Here is a 14,604-nt window from a genome sequence, read left to right as displayed (position 1 = left end):
GATAGAGACGTTGACCGACAAAGAGAAGAACACGGGGAGCAGAAAGAAACGCGGTACATGTGTGCATACGTGTATATATATATATATATATATATATGTATATATATACATTATATGTATATATATAACACATACAATTACACACGGATGAACGTATGACAGAAAGAGAAAGATAAATAGAATAGCACGGCGGGAAAAGAGGACGAAAGACCGACGAAGCGGTGGCAAAGGAATCAGAGAAAGAGAGAGGGAAGGGGAAGAAGAAAAGAAAGAAGCAGAGACTGCCGGTAGCATGTGAGTCACATGGAGCGTCCTTTGTACATAAGTGCAACGCAACTTGTTACAGTATATGCAACGGCGTGAGCCAGTTTTGTCCGTGTGGGTATCTCGGGTGCGCGCGTGTGTGTGTGAGCGAGAATACGCGCGACTCGCGGTGTGTGTGTGTGTGTGTGTGTGTGTGAACGCTAAACTGCACAAAGAACCCCTCTCAAGGCCGCCGAAGCTGCAGCGCGACGCGGTACGCGCACGCACGCGAATGCGTAAATGCACCTCCTCGACCGCGACTGCTCCCGCGCTCTCGCTCGTTCTCGCGCTCGCGCTTTTATCGCGCGCCACGCTTTTCCTACTTTTCCGGAACAATGAGACGACAGACATGCGAGTGCCGCGTCGTGACGTGCGGCCGTGATTTCCCCCGTTTGGGGAAAGCGCGTAAGCGCGTTCCAGCGCTTAGCTAATCGCTCTCGCCGGCTAGCCGTGACGTTTTGGTCGTGGCTCAAGGAATTCCGGTCTCCTTGTGCAATCTCAGCGAGCGCTCTTTTCTCTAGCAGAGTCATTCCTCGATTGTTACTTGAACGAGCTCGAATTCGCAAATCGGATGACGAGAAGGCTCCCCCCTCCCCCTGTCCTCCGAGTCAGCGCGGCGATGACGGTGAATCGCAGCGAAGAGGTGCGCGGTTGGTTCCCAGGGAACTAAAAGTCACGCTTGTTACGCGAGATTTTTTCAATCCTTTCTGACAAGAGCGACGGCCTCTCGAATATCGAAATTCCTCAGATAAAAACAAGTGACGCGACGAAAATAGAATTCGTCGATCCGTAGTTATCACGTGAACGGTACTTTTGTCGAGGTTCACCTCGCGGCGAGCGCATCGAACAAAAGCCGCGGATCACTCGGTTGGTCATTCGCGTCTCGTGTGTTACGTGTGTGTGTGTGTGTGTGTGTATGTGTGCGTGCATTCAGATCGCGCGCGCGATGCGCCAAGTCGAATATAATATACGTTCGGCCATTTCGAGAGATTCGCCAAAGCGCGCGCGCCTCCCTCCTCTCGCGAGGAAAGGTCACGCGTAACTATGTATCGAGAATCGATCGCGGCGGTGGCGAACAAAAAGGTCGGGCTCGGCGGACTCGCAAACGTACGTATGCCGTACGTTTTACACTTGATTAATAGGGAGCGTCATTATCTATCGGCGAGTTCAGCCTATGCCGACGATCTCTCTCCGGCCGCAACGTTAAAATAGTCGAAAAACGAAAAAATGGAGAAAGGGAGGACGAGAGAGGAGGGGGAAAACCGAACGGCTTGGCAATGACGTTGCGTCAACGTCGTCGCGGGATTACAACGCACGTTCGCCGCAACGTGTGTTCGTCCGCGTTGCCCAACGCGCGATCGCGCTCGAGATAAAATGATTCTGTCGATCTTGACTGACGGCTGTGCAATATTTAATAATAAAGTCGATACAGCGTTAATGCGCCGTGCAGTAAGCTGCGATAGCGAGTGCGTTAGTCTCGTTCGATAGATTCCGTTATTTCCGGAGTATAACGCATTCTCTCTCTCTCTCTCTCTCTCTCTCTCTCTCCTCGTTTCCTCTCGTTTTCACTCATTCTCTCTGCTCTTGGTTGCAATTGCCTCCACCTGCGCGAACCAATCGGGTAGCCGAGTGATGAATTCGAGCAACTGAGTGATGAATTGGAATAGCCGGACATAGAGACAACTAGGTCAATATCGATACCAATTCAAAGCGCCCCGGTCGAGCGCGCTGTGTTGGTTCCGCAATGCGGATAACTGTCCGGCAAAGCGATCGCTGATGCCGTTTCATTCTCTCTCCCTCTCTCTCTCTCTCTCTCTCTCTCTCTCTCTTTTTGCTGATTCGTTCTTTACTCACGGCGTCGCATCGCGTCGACCACGACATAAATTTGTCGGCGCGCGGTTGCTGCGGCGACGACGATCTCCGACCTCGTCGCACTTCTCTCGCGTTATCGTCGCCGCGTCCGCGTTTTCGCAGCCACCGACGACGGATCGCGGCGTCCGTGGCGGCTGGATTTCGGGCGAACCTCCGAAGCTTCTGGTACCACCTCGGTACCACCCCGGCAATGTCGGCTACAATTTCCGACGAGTCGAGTCGAGTTGGGCCGGTCGGCCGCTCGACCGAACGGTCACAATTATCAGCGCGGCGCAACGCAACGGTCGCCCTCGGTCCACCCGTCATTATTCCGCGAGTCCTCGGTAATAATCGAGCGAGTTTCGAGCGGAAATCGATTCCTCGAAGAGCGGATTCGCCGAACGAGGCAACGAGGCGAGCGAGAGCGGCCGCCGTAGGCGCGCTTCTCGGGACACGTGCGGCGCAGGGATGCATTTCGTGAGTCGCGAAAATTAAATAAAATGCCCTCTTTCCGCCGCTCTCTTCCCTCCTCTCTCTCTCTCTCTCACTCTCTCTCTGTCTCTCTCGCAGAGCCCTCGCGATTGTCTCGTTCTTTTATCGCCCGTTCGCCATGCGGAGACTCTCGGTTCCTCGCCTCGTCGTGTCACGATTCTCTTCGTCCTCTTTCCTTTTTTCTCGCCGGTTGTCGTTCTCTTCTTCCCTCCGTCGTCGTCGCTGATAAATTCGCGAAGCGTGATTCGAGTCCATCGCTCATGTGTGCGCAGGTAGAGAGACGGCGCAATAAAAGAACGCAACGTGCGTCCGCCTGTCGGACAAGCCGCTCGGCGCGCCCGCGACGCGACGGCGCGAACCTCCCTGTGGACATTTTTTATCGTTTACGAGGGAGCAATCGAGGTGTCTCTTTCTCTTTCTCTCGCGGAATTATGCGAGAGTTGTCGCCTCACGACGGGACTCGCGGTCGTGTTCGGGAACGGTTTTAAAGACCGCGTCGTCTTCGTCGGCGCTCGGCCGCGCGTCCGCTTATTTCCGACCCCTCGAAGAGCGAGGCGCTGAGCGCGAAGATCTCGCTTTCGCGCGCGAGCGCGCGAGGGCGAGCTGAGCACACTAATCGGTGTGGCATTCGGGGCCTCGGGGGGACCGAGTCTTTAGTTAGCCGTAGCTCATCGGTGCGCGTGCAAGGAGCCGCACATAGACGTGGTCGTCGTCAGCGAGCCATGTCGCGTACGCACGAGCCGAGATGATTATCTGCGTAAAAATCGCGCGGGACGTTAATTAAGAGAAAGAGAGGGGGGGGAGAGAGAGAGAGAGAGAGAGAGAGGATACGCGGCGCGTGTGCGTGCGTCGTCGAGCGAATCGATGCGATCGACGATAGCGCGACGGACGAAAGCGACAAATTTGTAAGGGAAAGGGTTGGGCGCATGTGTGAAGAAAGAAAGAAAGGGGAGGCGGAGGGAGAGACGGCGAGAAGAAAAAGGGAAGGAGATGGAGAGCGCGATTGGCGGTGCGCATGAAGGATCACAAGGAACGAGCGCGCGCGCGCGCGCGCACTTGACTTTCACGCTCGATGAAATTTCGATGACCGACCGCGATAAATATATATAATAGTAGTCGGCGCGCAATCAGCGCGCGAGGAAAGCGGGAGGGAAAAAGAGGAGGCCCACGTAGATAAAATCTGCCGAATTACATGAGCCGGTGGATACGCGTGCCCCTATCTGACCGGTCTACCAGAAACGGCTTCAAGAGACCGTAAAAATGTTTTACACCCGCGCAGCTAGGAAGCACATGGCCAGTATAAAGCAGGGGCGGGACAGGTAGGCAGAGAATGGAGGAAAGAGAGAGAAAGAGAGAGAGAGAGAAAGAGAGAGAGTGAATGAAGGGTATTCTCCTCGATGAATATTAATGGCCGCAGGTATAGTTACGGGGCTGCCGAAATTAGCGACGAAGAGCCTGTTGACTACTTCAATCGGAACGCTAATTAACAAGCCGGAAAAGACGCGTCCGCCGGAGATAAATATTCATTTGCCCGAGTACGAGCAAATGTACCTCTCTCTCTCTCTCTCTCTCTCTCTCTCTCTCTCTCTCTCACTCTCTCTCTCACTCTCTCTCTCTCCTTGTTAGCCGCGAAATCTCGCGTTCGCGATCAACGATCTGAGGAAATAGAGGAAATGCTTTCTCTTCAATGTATGTTTTTTTTTTTTCAACACATCACTTGATGTCGCGTCTCGATGCGCGCGCTCGCGCTCGCGTTACGGCGACTCGTCTTCGAAGAGCAGTTTCTCGGTTAATCATTACGTATTTTCGACGTTTGGTATTATTGACATTGCCACACGAACTGTTCACGACTCGTATCCACGTAATTATCGGACTTAACGACGCGATTTCAACGAGTGTAAATATCGTTCCGGAGGTGCGCGCGTGCACGGGGCTGATAATTAGAGAGCGCAGAAGAAACGCGGTCTCTAGTGACTTTTTGTCGTCGTTGTCGACTATACTTTGTTGAAACGCATCGTTGCATTTTTCTGTATTCCGCCGATCGTTCCTCCTTTGTCTCGATTATCGAGACGCTTACGCAACGATCGACGACCGTGTGCGTCGACGATTAATTGAACGCTTTCTATCGGCCGGAAATTGCCAGGACGCACGTTTATCGTTATCTCCTCGGAGATGTCATTTGCGCGCGCGCAGGGAAACGAGGAGTTAACGAGACGTCTCGAGGAGAGAAACATGAATCGGAGAAAGAGAGAAGGACAGAGAAAAGGAAGAGAAATAAAATATTCGTTAGACACGTAACGGAGGACAAACGGATAGAAAGAAACGACGCCGCGCTGTCGAATGTCCACCTCGCGACGAGATAAAGCGGTTTACACGCGTGTTACGATAATGAATGACCCTGGTCGGTGACCAGGGTAGCGAAGGGCAAGAGAAAACTAGAGAGAGAGAGAGAGAGATAGAAAATGAAACAAGAAGAGAGATGGGGAATCTCTTCCCCGTCATCCGAGGGATGCGTTGAATTTTTGAAGAATTCTGTCAATAGCAGCCGGTCTCGCCGATGAATGGCTCGCGGAGACCCGAATGACGAATTCCTTTTTAATATTTCATGAAGTCTATAGACTCTCTCCGATCGCTCTTCTCATCCCGACCGCATCGATCGCGCCCGTCCGCCTCGCTAACTAAGTGAAATGTATCTCCGATAAGTCGAGCGATAGCCTCACTGGCGAAGTTTGCACGGTTGTCGCTTCGTCGTCGGTATTCGACGAAAAATGCACGAACGCATTAGCATGACTCATCATTAGGCCCGCGTTAAGTCTCGCTACCAGTTTACGATTAAAACTTTTGATTAAATTGCATCGAGGAGCGCGGCGACGTTTCGTCCTGGCTCAGGAAGACTCTCTCGTCACGCGATTGCAGAGTCTGCTCCGAAATCTCGAACAGCTATTACGACTTGGGGATTTACGAGAGAGAGAGAGAGAGAGAGAGAGAGAGAGAGAGAGAGAGAGAGAGAGGGAGAAAGACAGCGGCAGATAGAAAGAGAGAATAGCAAAGAAAGGGGAGAAGAGAGAGAAAGAGAGAAAGAGTAACGTAATACGAAGTTCAGTGTCAAGTGCGTATCACGTTACCAACCGTAGTCACCCGATCTTTCTCGTACCGCGAAATCGAACTCCGTCCGATTAGAGCGATCGCGAGCGTTTGATTCGTCTTATCGGCGGCCCGTGGGAAAAAGAAAAAGCCGAGAGGAGATAACGAGATAACGCGTGTTGTCCGAGTCAATTAATTTCGCGCGAATGCGTACGCTGGATTTTAAACGAATTATCCTCGTGTAAATTATCTTGGTGTAAATTTTCCATCGGAGTAAACGAGTCGGCCGATCGTATCTTTCACAAAAATGTCGCGCGAAAAAGTAGGTAGGAGAAGAAAAAAAGAAAAAGAACAGAAGCGATGAGGGCAAGAGAGAGAGAGAGAGAGAGAGAGAGAGAGAGAGAAAGAAAAGGAAAGAGAGGTGGCCTTAAAATACATTCGGGACGCGCGCGTAATCGCGATTGCCACACTCTCGCGAGGCGCTCTCGCCGCGCGACGATGACGAGAGGGGGAAGTTTTCTGCAAATGTTACGAAGGAGGACTCTGCGGGACTGCCCACAGCTGTTCCTATAAATAACAACCCCCGATTTGATGCAACCACGCGAGTGCTCGCGGCAATTCTGCATCTTCTCTCTTCTCGCGAAAGCGCGGCAAACTATGGTTATTGACCCTCGCGGGCGCGTGTGCGTGCGGCCCGGCACTATTTCCGTTCGTGAAATAATGGGCCGAGAGCATCGTAACGTGTGATTTAAGCGCGTGCAGGATGGACGGAGAGAGAAAGAGAGAGAGAGAGAGAGAGAGAGAGAGAGAGAGAGAGAAAGAGAGAGAGAGAGAGAGAGAGAAAGGGTGAAGGGAGGAGAGAGTCCTCTCCGCTGTGTCAGGGCGTCGACTGCGTAATCCTGGCCGATCGGGGAAACGTTTATCCTAATTAGTCACCGAGCACCGTCCGCGCGAATAATTAAAGACGATTTATAAATAATAATCGCGTGCAATATGCGCGGGAGCTAACGATACGGAGTAATCCTAGAACGCTAATCTCTAATTTATACGGCCATGGCGTTTCTCTCGCCGATTTAGAGCGCCGCGATTTAATCCGATGATATCTATTATGTAACGACAAAACAAGACGAGGCAAATGACGCGCTCACCGCGCGTGCGCGCGTGAAATGAAATTTCGTCTCGATAGATCTCGCGAGTGCTTAGAGGTCTCAGACGCGCTCACGGATATCGGGCGGATAAGTGGGCAATTGCGCAATTTCAGCGCGTGTAGTTATATCACGCGCGGAGCGGACCGGCGCGCGGAAAGAACGAAAGAACGAAAGGACGAAAGAAAGAAAGAAAGAAAGAAAAGGGAACGAGTAACAAGAGCGACGTGTGTTCGCATTGAAACGGTGGCATTACGATCGAAGGTCCGCGCGCGGTGTTATTGCACACGCGTCGCACACACGCGCATCACCCGTATAATTACGTTCTCTCGGATGCGTGCGCGCGCGCTCGCTCGCTCGCTCGCGGCTTTATTCGCGCGGCAAAGCGAAATGCAATAAAATGTATTATACAATGAAGCGGAGGATTTATCCGCGCGGATTACATTATCCATCACGGTCGAGAGATTAAATCTCCATAAATTATGCTTCGTACCGGCGGTGTTCATTAGCGACACGGCTCGAATAGCCGCCGAGTGTTACGAGCGTAATGCGCGCGGTAAGCGTTACCGCATATATCACACGCGATATATCTGCCTATCCTCCCGATATGTTTTTCCACACTCGAAATTACGCGCGCACACGCACGCGAGCGCACGACGCACCGCAGATATCGCGGGCGGTTCTCTCTACAAAGGAATCTTCAATTGCAATAATCAAACCGCAAGGCGATAACGAAGAAGGCCGGAGAGTGTCGCTTCGCGCGCGCGCGCGCGATTCGACGCACGTCCGCCGATAAAATTCATTCGAATTCGAGTCCGCATTCGCGCTGCTGCGAGCTTCGCTCTCGCGCGCGGCAGCTAGCGTCGCGGGAAATCGAGCGAGCAAGCGAGCGTGCGATCGATGCGGGCCGGCGACAGCGATTTTCCCGCATTGGTCGGAATCGTTTGATCGTACTATGTGAAACGACGGGAAATCGCTCGAGAGGCTTCGCGGCCGGCCACGTCGAGAGTCGAGTGGCCGGCCAGCCGGCCGGCCGGCTCTCTTCGCGGATTTTCCACTTGGTTTATGGCGAACTGTCCGGGCCCTCGTACGTCCCCCGACCGATCGACCGGGTCGACGGAACGAGCGATGGATGATGTCACGCACTTGCGGTTGATAGCCGCAATCTCTCTGCGAGGTGCGTCGGCACGATCGACATTCGAGATTCGGACTTGGTCGCGCGGCACCGCCGCGCCGGGCTGCATCGCGTTTTATAGCGCGTTTTACTGCGTGTGGTGCGGCTGACCAGTGTACTCTCTCTCTCTCTCTCTCTCTCTCTCTCTCTCTCTCTCTCTCTCTCTCTCTCTCTCTCTCTCTCTCTCTCTCTCTCTCTCTCTCTCTGCCTCGCTTGCTCGTTCTCTCTTTCCTCCTCTCTCGCTCGTTTCCTCGCGTATCCACTCTCCGGCCACGATCCTCCTCGCTCTTCTGTCCTCTTCTCTTTTCTCTGTAAAGGAGGCACGACCAGCGCGGCGCAGGGTCACGGCCGGACATCGTCTGCCGTACTCTCTCTCTCTCTCTCTCTCTCTCTCTCTCTTTCTCTCTCTCTCTCTCTCTCTCTCTCTCTCTCTCTCTCTGAGTCTCTCTCTGTTTCTCGGCGCTCTACACCCACACTACATCTGTTCTACCCGCGCGTAGCGCGTTCCCCCTTCTCTCTTTCTCTCGTTCTGTGTGTCTCTCTGCCTCTCTCGCTCGCGGCCGTGCACTCTCATAAAGCTGAATTTCACTGCGCGCCGAATATGAGCCATCGTGATCGCGCGAAAGAGCCGTTTCGTCTCGCCTTCGCGACGCTTCTCTATGCGAAAACCTAGCAGTGCGGGTGCATGTGTGTGTGTGTGTGCGCGTCTCCGCTATTTCTTTCCCTCTTCGTAAACTGCTCAACGCACCGTCAGGATTGCCGATATCATCGAAACCTCGGAGAGAAAACGCGGAAGTGATTCAATTTGCTACATAGATTATATTATACTGAACTCGAGTCGCAGCTCGAACGGAGACGCAAGCGTGAAAGAGTAACGGATTCGACAGTGTACCGTCGGTTTTCAGATAAAGAATCTTATTGGAGAAGCAATTTTTTACGGCGGAAAAAAGTACCGAAGGAACACGCTTTGACGCAGCGTGACGTCGTTTCCGTTAACTATTCAAAGTTCTTCGTGATGGGCGTTTCTGCAAAAAGATAGACCGGAGTTTTCACATGTGCGTTTCGCACGCACACGCACACACGCACACACACACACACACAAACTTGCAAAGCTCGTTTTCGTCGTAAAATCGCTGTTTGTATGGGACGATGGATAATAGTCCTTGGATTTCCTGCATTGTTTAGAGAAAATACGCTCTAGTGCCTGACTTTGCAGGGAGTTTTCCACTTTCCGATGCAGTTTGCCTCGCTCGGCCACGTCGTAAACTTTCCTATCGTTTCGGAAATGCTACCTACAGAATCTATCCTCGATAGAACAAGCGATAGAGGCTGCAGATTATTCTTCAGTCGTAAATCATTCGGAGCAGCCGTAACAGTAACTTTCTACATTTGTGCTGCGCAGTAGGACGAAATGAGTAGATTATGCCACATGGCATAGAACCTCGGTCAAGCGCACAAGAAAGGAAACTTCGGTTTGTCTTATTGCTTTTCCGTTGTCCGGCGACCAAGAGCAGATGTGAGTCGTAGCAACAATGAGATACCCACGAGGGATTCTGTTCAGTCGTTAACGATTATGATCGCTTGATTTTTAACACCCTCCATGCGTTTGGACGAATTTTCTCGTTAACGACGACAAAAGTGAAGCTTTCGTCATCCGCGCTGACATATTACACTCTCCTGCGCGTATAATACCCGAAATTGACTTGGGAACGAGCCCGTCGTAGATTCGTAGATTCGAGAAAACGAGAGGACGAGAAATGACGAAACACGTCTCGCATCTTTGCGAGAGTCGCAGCTTGTTTTTCTTTTTCAGCCGAGACGTAAAACCCACGCGGCCGAAGCGGAGCTCTCTCTCTCTCTCTCTCTCTCTCTCTCTCTCTCTCTCTCTATCTCTCTTCAGCCCGGGGCGATCTTGCGATTTTTGTCAATCGCCTCTGACGTGAAGGTGTGCGCAAAGTCGCGAATCGACGTGTCCGAATTCTCGTCGCTACCTGACACAGACCAAGCGAAATATTTCGACGGTGACTCACGCGGGAGTAACGACCGCGATCGATGATGGGATTTTCGCGCGATGTGGTGCAACACTCACGGAACGGCCCCGAGATTCTCTTCTTCGGTCTCTCCGGCGAATTCGCGAGACGGGACTGGCGAGCGGCCGTTTCGTTGCGTTCCGCCGAGCGCTTCAACGAGAGCTGCGCTTTTTTCAACACGAGAAATACGCGAGAAACGCAAACGCGGATTCTCGAGGCTCCGAGAACGTCCGGGAAGAACTTTTGCTTGTTCGCGCGCGCGCGCGCATCAGCGGAGAATTAATCGGCGACACCGGCGCGGAAATTAAAATGTCACACACGAGTCCCCCGCGTATTTCTTGCGCTGCTCCGAATTGTTCCCCGCCGCAACCACGTGTTGCACTCCGGAGCACTACTAGCCGAGATATTATCGAGCGACCCTCGCGCGCTGCCGTGCGTTTACCTCGTTCTCGTCGGCGAGCCGAGCTGAGCCGCGGTGGCTCTTCTCGGCGACGCGAATCAGTCTCGGGCGATCTGACAGTTTGAAAGATCCAGTCAGGGGTCAGCCTGAGCGATCCGCGGTCAGCTTTAGCGAAGCTAGTGGCCGACACGTGAGTCGCTCAGGTGTTTTCGTCAGTGAGTGAATCAAGAAATTGTTTCCTTCTCTTTTTCGATTACTCAGACATGTTTATTGAACATTTGGTCATTGCAATGTTTTACACACACACACACACACACGCACACACACACACACACACACACACAGAGACAGTGCCGAGTCTCGGTTCGCATATCGTTTCGCTTATCGTTTTATGTCGTTAACAAACAGTTATCAATTGTTGTTTATTACAATATTCAAGTGAACGTAAAAAGATGAAACATGTCGCTCTTGTGACTCTTGACAATTGCACTCCCTCTACCTCGTTCGGTGAACACACACGTCTCTCTCGATTCTGTCACGCGACTCGTGACGATCGACGTTGCTGTTGTTTTACAATGTAGTCATATTCGCAAGTGTACAAACTGGGCGAGTCCCCGTTTACCGCGACATCGTATCCTTCTGATTGACACCTGCTCCCTATCCCTTCGATCATCGCATTGCCAATTATCCTTTGAATTTCATGCTACAGCCAAATACTCCTGCGCGAGAGATCACCGTCGAAAACGCCTCGGTGAACGCCTGTCGCGTTCTCCAGCGCGAACGCGGGAGTCGAGCCTTACGTTCTTGGCACACGAAAACAAGCCTCTAAATACAATTTCAAACAAATCTCCATGTGATGATAGAATTATCATAACTTTTAATCGTCATAGTTTTCAATTAATAACAAACAGAAGAAGAGCCAATTTTGCTACGGTAAGGAAACGCAGTCTCATACGCGCGACTACAATTAATCTGTCAGTTGCTCGCTGACTGACCTGCCTGCTCGCTTGCTCGCTTGCTTGCTCGCTTGCTTACTGGCTTGTTTGTTTGCTCGCTCGCTCGCCCGCTCGCTCGCTCGCTCGCATCGTGACAATTGATAATTTCCCTTGCCGATGTGATGTGACCAACAGTCACTCAACGGTTCAACGTCTCATAGTACAAGTACTCTTCCAAATACTTGTACATCAGATTGATTAAAAAACGGATGGTGGACTCACGATTTCGTGACGGATGCTGGGCATTCCTGCTGCGGATCACGCGATGCAGAGCTGCGTACAGGTCCAGCATCAGTGTCATCTGCTGCGAGTCCGCCTCGCCGTCGGTCGGCAGCGCGAACGGTATAGCCATGCTGATGCTGCTTGTCTCTCTCCTCTTCTTCTTCTTCTTCTTCTTCTCTCCTCGCGAATCTCTTCTTCCTCCTCCTTCTACTGCGCTCCTCTCGTCGTCCTCTACCCTCGATCGCACGCGACCGTCCCGAACTCCGTTCGTGACCTTTGACTTTGCTCCACCGCTCGCTCTCGACGCACTGTAACCGAACCAAGCAACGTGGTTGAGCTCACTGAGCACACTCAAATCTGACGTCTCTCTTCGCGCACCAGTTCGTCCCGCGAGAACAAAGTCGCCGCGCGCTCGGTGAGTGTTTTAGTGACGGACAAGCGCAACGACCAGATCTATCAATGTGAGCAGCTAGCTAACGCACGCACGCACGCACGTCGGGATCGACGACGCACAGAATCGCGTACGCGAGTCGCTGCACGCGTGTGTCGTCCTTCCTTCGTCGCACGTGACCGTTCAGTTCACCGGCGCACGCTCTCAGCGTACATCGTCGCGGATCGCACGTGGTGCGACGTGCGCGCACGCAGCAGCAGCAGCAGCGATTTGGCTACAACTTCAGCTGAATCGTCCTCCTCGTGGCAGCGTCGCGCTCACTCCCGAGGGACCCGAGAGAGAGAGAGAAAGAGAGCGAGAGCGAGAGAGAGAGAGCGAGAGAGAGAGAGAGAGAGAGAGAGAGAGAGAGAGAGAGAGAGAGAGAGAGAGAGAGAGAGAGAGAGAGAGAGAGAGAGGAGCGTGTCGTGGTGGCGACGACGACGACGGCGATGACGACGACGACGATGACGACGACAACGACGACGACGACGACGCTGCGACAGAGCGAATCTTTTGTTCTCGGGCACGGTGCGCACGCGAGAGGTCGATGATCCTGCTCCCGCGTCGCCGGAGCACTCGAAGTGCGATCACGACGCTGCGCACTAAGTGTCCCTTTTCTCCTCTTTCAGCGCCTTTTCCTCGCTTCTTACCTTGAGCGAGAAATCTTCTCGCCGAGGCGCACCGGGCACGCGCGCTGAAAGTCCGTGAGGTATAAGTCCCTGAGCACGAGGGGAAAGCGTTTTCCTCGAGCGATCTCCGTCTGTCTTCGCGCGCTTCTCAACGCCTCGTGACCGGGCTGCTCGGCACCGTACGCTTCACGTGGACGGCCAACATACAGCGGACAGGTGTCTCGCGATCACCATAAATCGTCGCGCGAACACGTGCGAGTTGGCTCGGGACTACGCGCCTCCGCTCACCCGCGACGTCGACGACGACGACGACGACGACGACGACGACGACGACGACGGCTGCGAGAGCGACGTACACCGTGACGAATTATAGCCACGCGAAACTGTGTCCTCTTTGGCGCGATGTATCACACACGTATGTTCGGAGCTGCGCGCACGAAACGAAGAAAGAGAGAGAGAGAGAGAGAGAGCACCGATGTGGTGCGGGGAAAGCAGAGCGGCACGAGATCTCGACTGAGCGCAAGTAACGAGAAACACGTTTGTACTCCTCGAGGTCTGGCGCGGTAATGATTATATGCTTTCCTGGCCACTCGGTACGCACGTTCTGCCGGCTTCCCCCACCCTGCGCTCGTCTGTGCGGACGATCGGTCGCGGCGGTGGGGACGCGTGCGCACGCAGCCGCTGGAGAGGAGGTTGATAAAAGTGGAGTGGGGAGGACAGTCGCGACCCCCACCACTCCGCGGTTCGTTCGGATCGGAGAGGAGCGAGGGGGACACCGAGGAGCGTGACAATACATTGTCCTACTACTCGGAGTAGTGGTTACGTTTGAGCACCGGACACACCACCGCGCGAGAGTGTGTGTGTGTTTTCAGTCGCCAGATAACCGCGCCACTACGAGATGCGCCTAGAATTCCGTATGAGAGATAATTTAATACGCGCGGAAACTGCGCTGCGGGGCTGGAAGGCAAGTGCGTATCTCGCAGTTGACTTCGAGGCGCGAGGAATGCTCCGCTTTTCTCTCTCACTCTCTCTCTCTCTCTCTCTTTCTTTCTTTCCCGTCGAGATTAGGGATTTTACGAACGCACTCGCCGACTACGCCGTGTGAGAAGCGTAATAGCATACGTTCTCGTCTTCGAGATTCTCGCGGTTTCCCTCCCTCCATCCTAAAATACCCTTCCGAAGAATAGCATTCGTATCCATGCGGTGCATCGCTTCACGCTTCAAAATAATTAAACGAAGGGGAGGAGCTGCCCGCGATAGCTCGCCGGCGGAATATCGACATTCGCTACGCGTCCGGAAGATGCAAGCGCATTTCTGCGACGTGTCTCGGACATAGCGGAGCGTGTAGCGCATAGCGTGTGGCGGGATCTCGACGAAGGAGAGAGTGAGAGGACTCACGCGCGCGCGCGCGCGCACACACGTGCGCGCGCTCGCACGCGTACAACTCCCCGGGCTGTAAAGGCGCGTATGACACGACGAAACGACACTCGAGCGCAACTGCGCAGTTCACGCGAGCTGCGAGAGCCGCACGGGGGTGGTTGCCGCCGCGGGTCGGAAACGGTTCACGTTGCTTCGGTCAGGCGTAGCTCGAAGATCGAACCAATTGAAGAGACGGAGAAAGCGAGAGAGAGAGAGAGAGAGAGGGAGGGGGAGAAAAGATAATTAAAATTCCTACGATACGGCATGTATCTCATTCCCTGTTATTTCTCCGAGGTGAAATGTCTTCGACGAAAATTTCACCGAGATTCATTATTTCGTAGTAAATAGTAAATATTTCTTTTCGTAATTCTTCTCACGTGTCGACTGCGCGTGCTACCGTCGACATAACGATAACGATTAGCGATAGATG

The 14,604-nt window shown here is 53.2% G+C and overlaps 1 protein-coding gene across 2 annotated transcripts in view; it reads right to left on the bottom strand.

Moving 5' to 3' along the window:
• Positions 1-14,604, bottom strand: part of LOC105183169 (uncharacterized) — a 209,345-nt gene that overhangs the window by 18,290 nt on the left and 176,451 nt on the right. The window contains exons 1-2 of one of the 2 annotated variants that reach the window (XM_011141112.3): positions 12,777-13,309; positions 11,697-12,004 (exon numbers count right to left, since the gene is read on the bottom strand). In XM_011141112.3, the coding sequence (XP_011139414.1) occupies positions 11,697-11,826 (130 nt within the window). In that variant the 5' untranslated portion in view covers positions 11,827-12,004; positions 12,777-13,309. Of the gene's footprint in view, positions 1-11,696; positions 12,005-12,776; positions 13,310-14,604 lie in introns of those variants that run through there. The other variant, XM_025297717.1, reaches the window with a different exon arrangement.

This window comes from Harpegnathos saltator, unplaced genomic scaffold (genome assembly GCF_003227715.2).
Source record: "Harpegnathos saltator strain DR-91 unplaced genomic scaffold, Hsal_v8.6 scaffold184, whole genome shotgun sequence".
NCBI lineage: Eukaryota > Metazoa > Arthropoda > Insecta > Hymenoptera > Formicidae > Harpegnathos > Harpegnathos saltator.
Note: the sequence above shows the minus strand (reverse complement) of the source record. Positions and strands in the feature narration are given on the sequence as shown.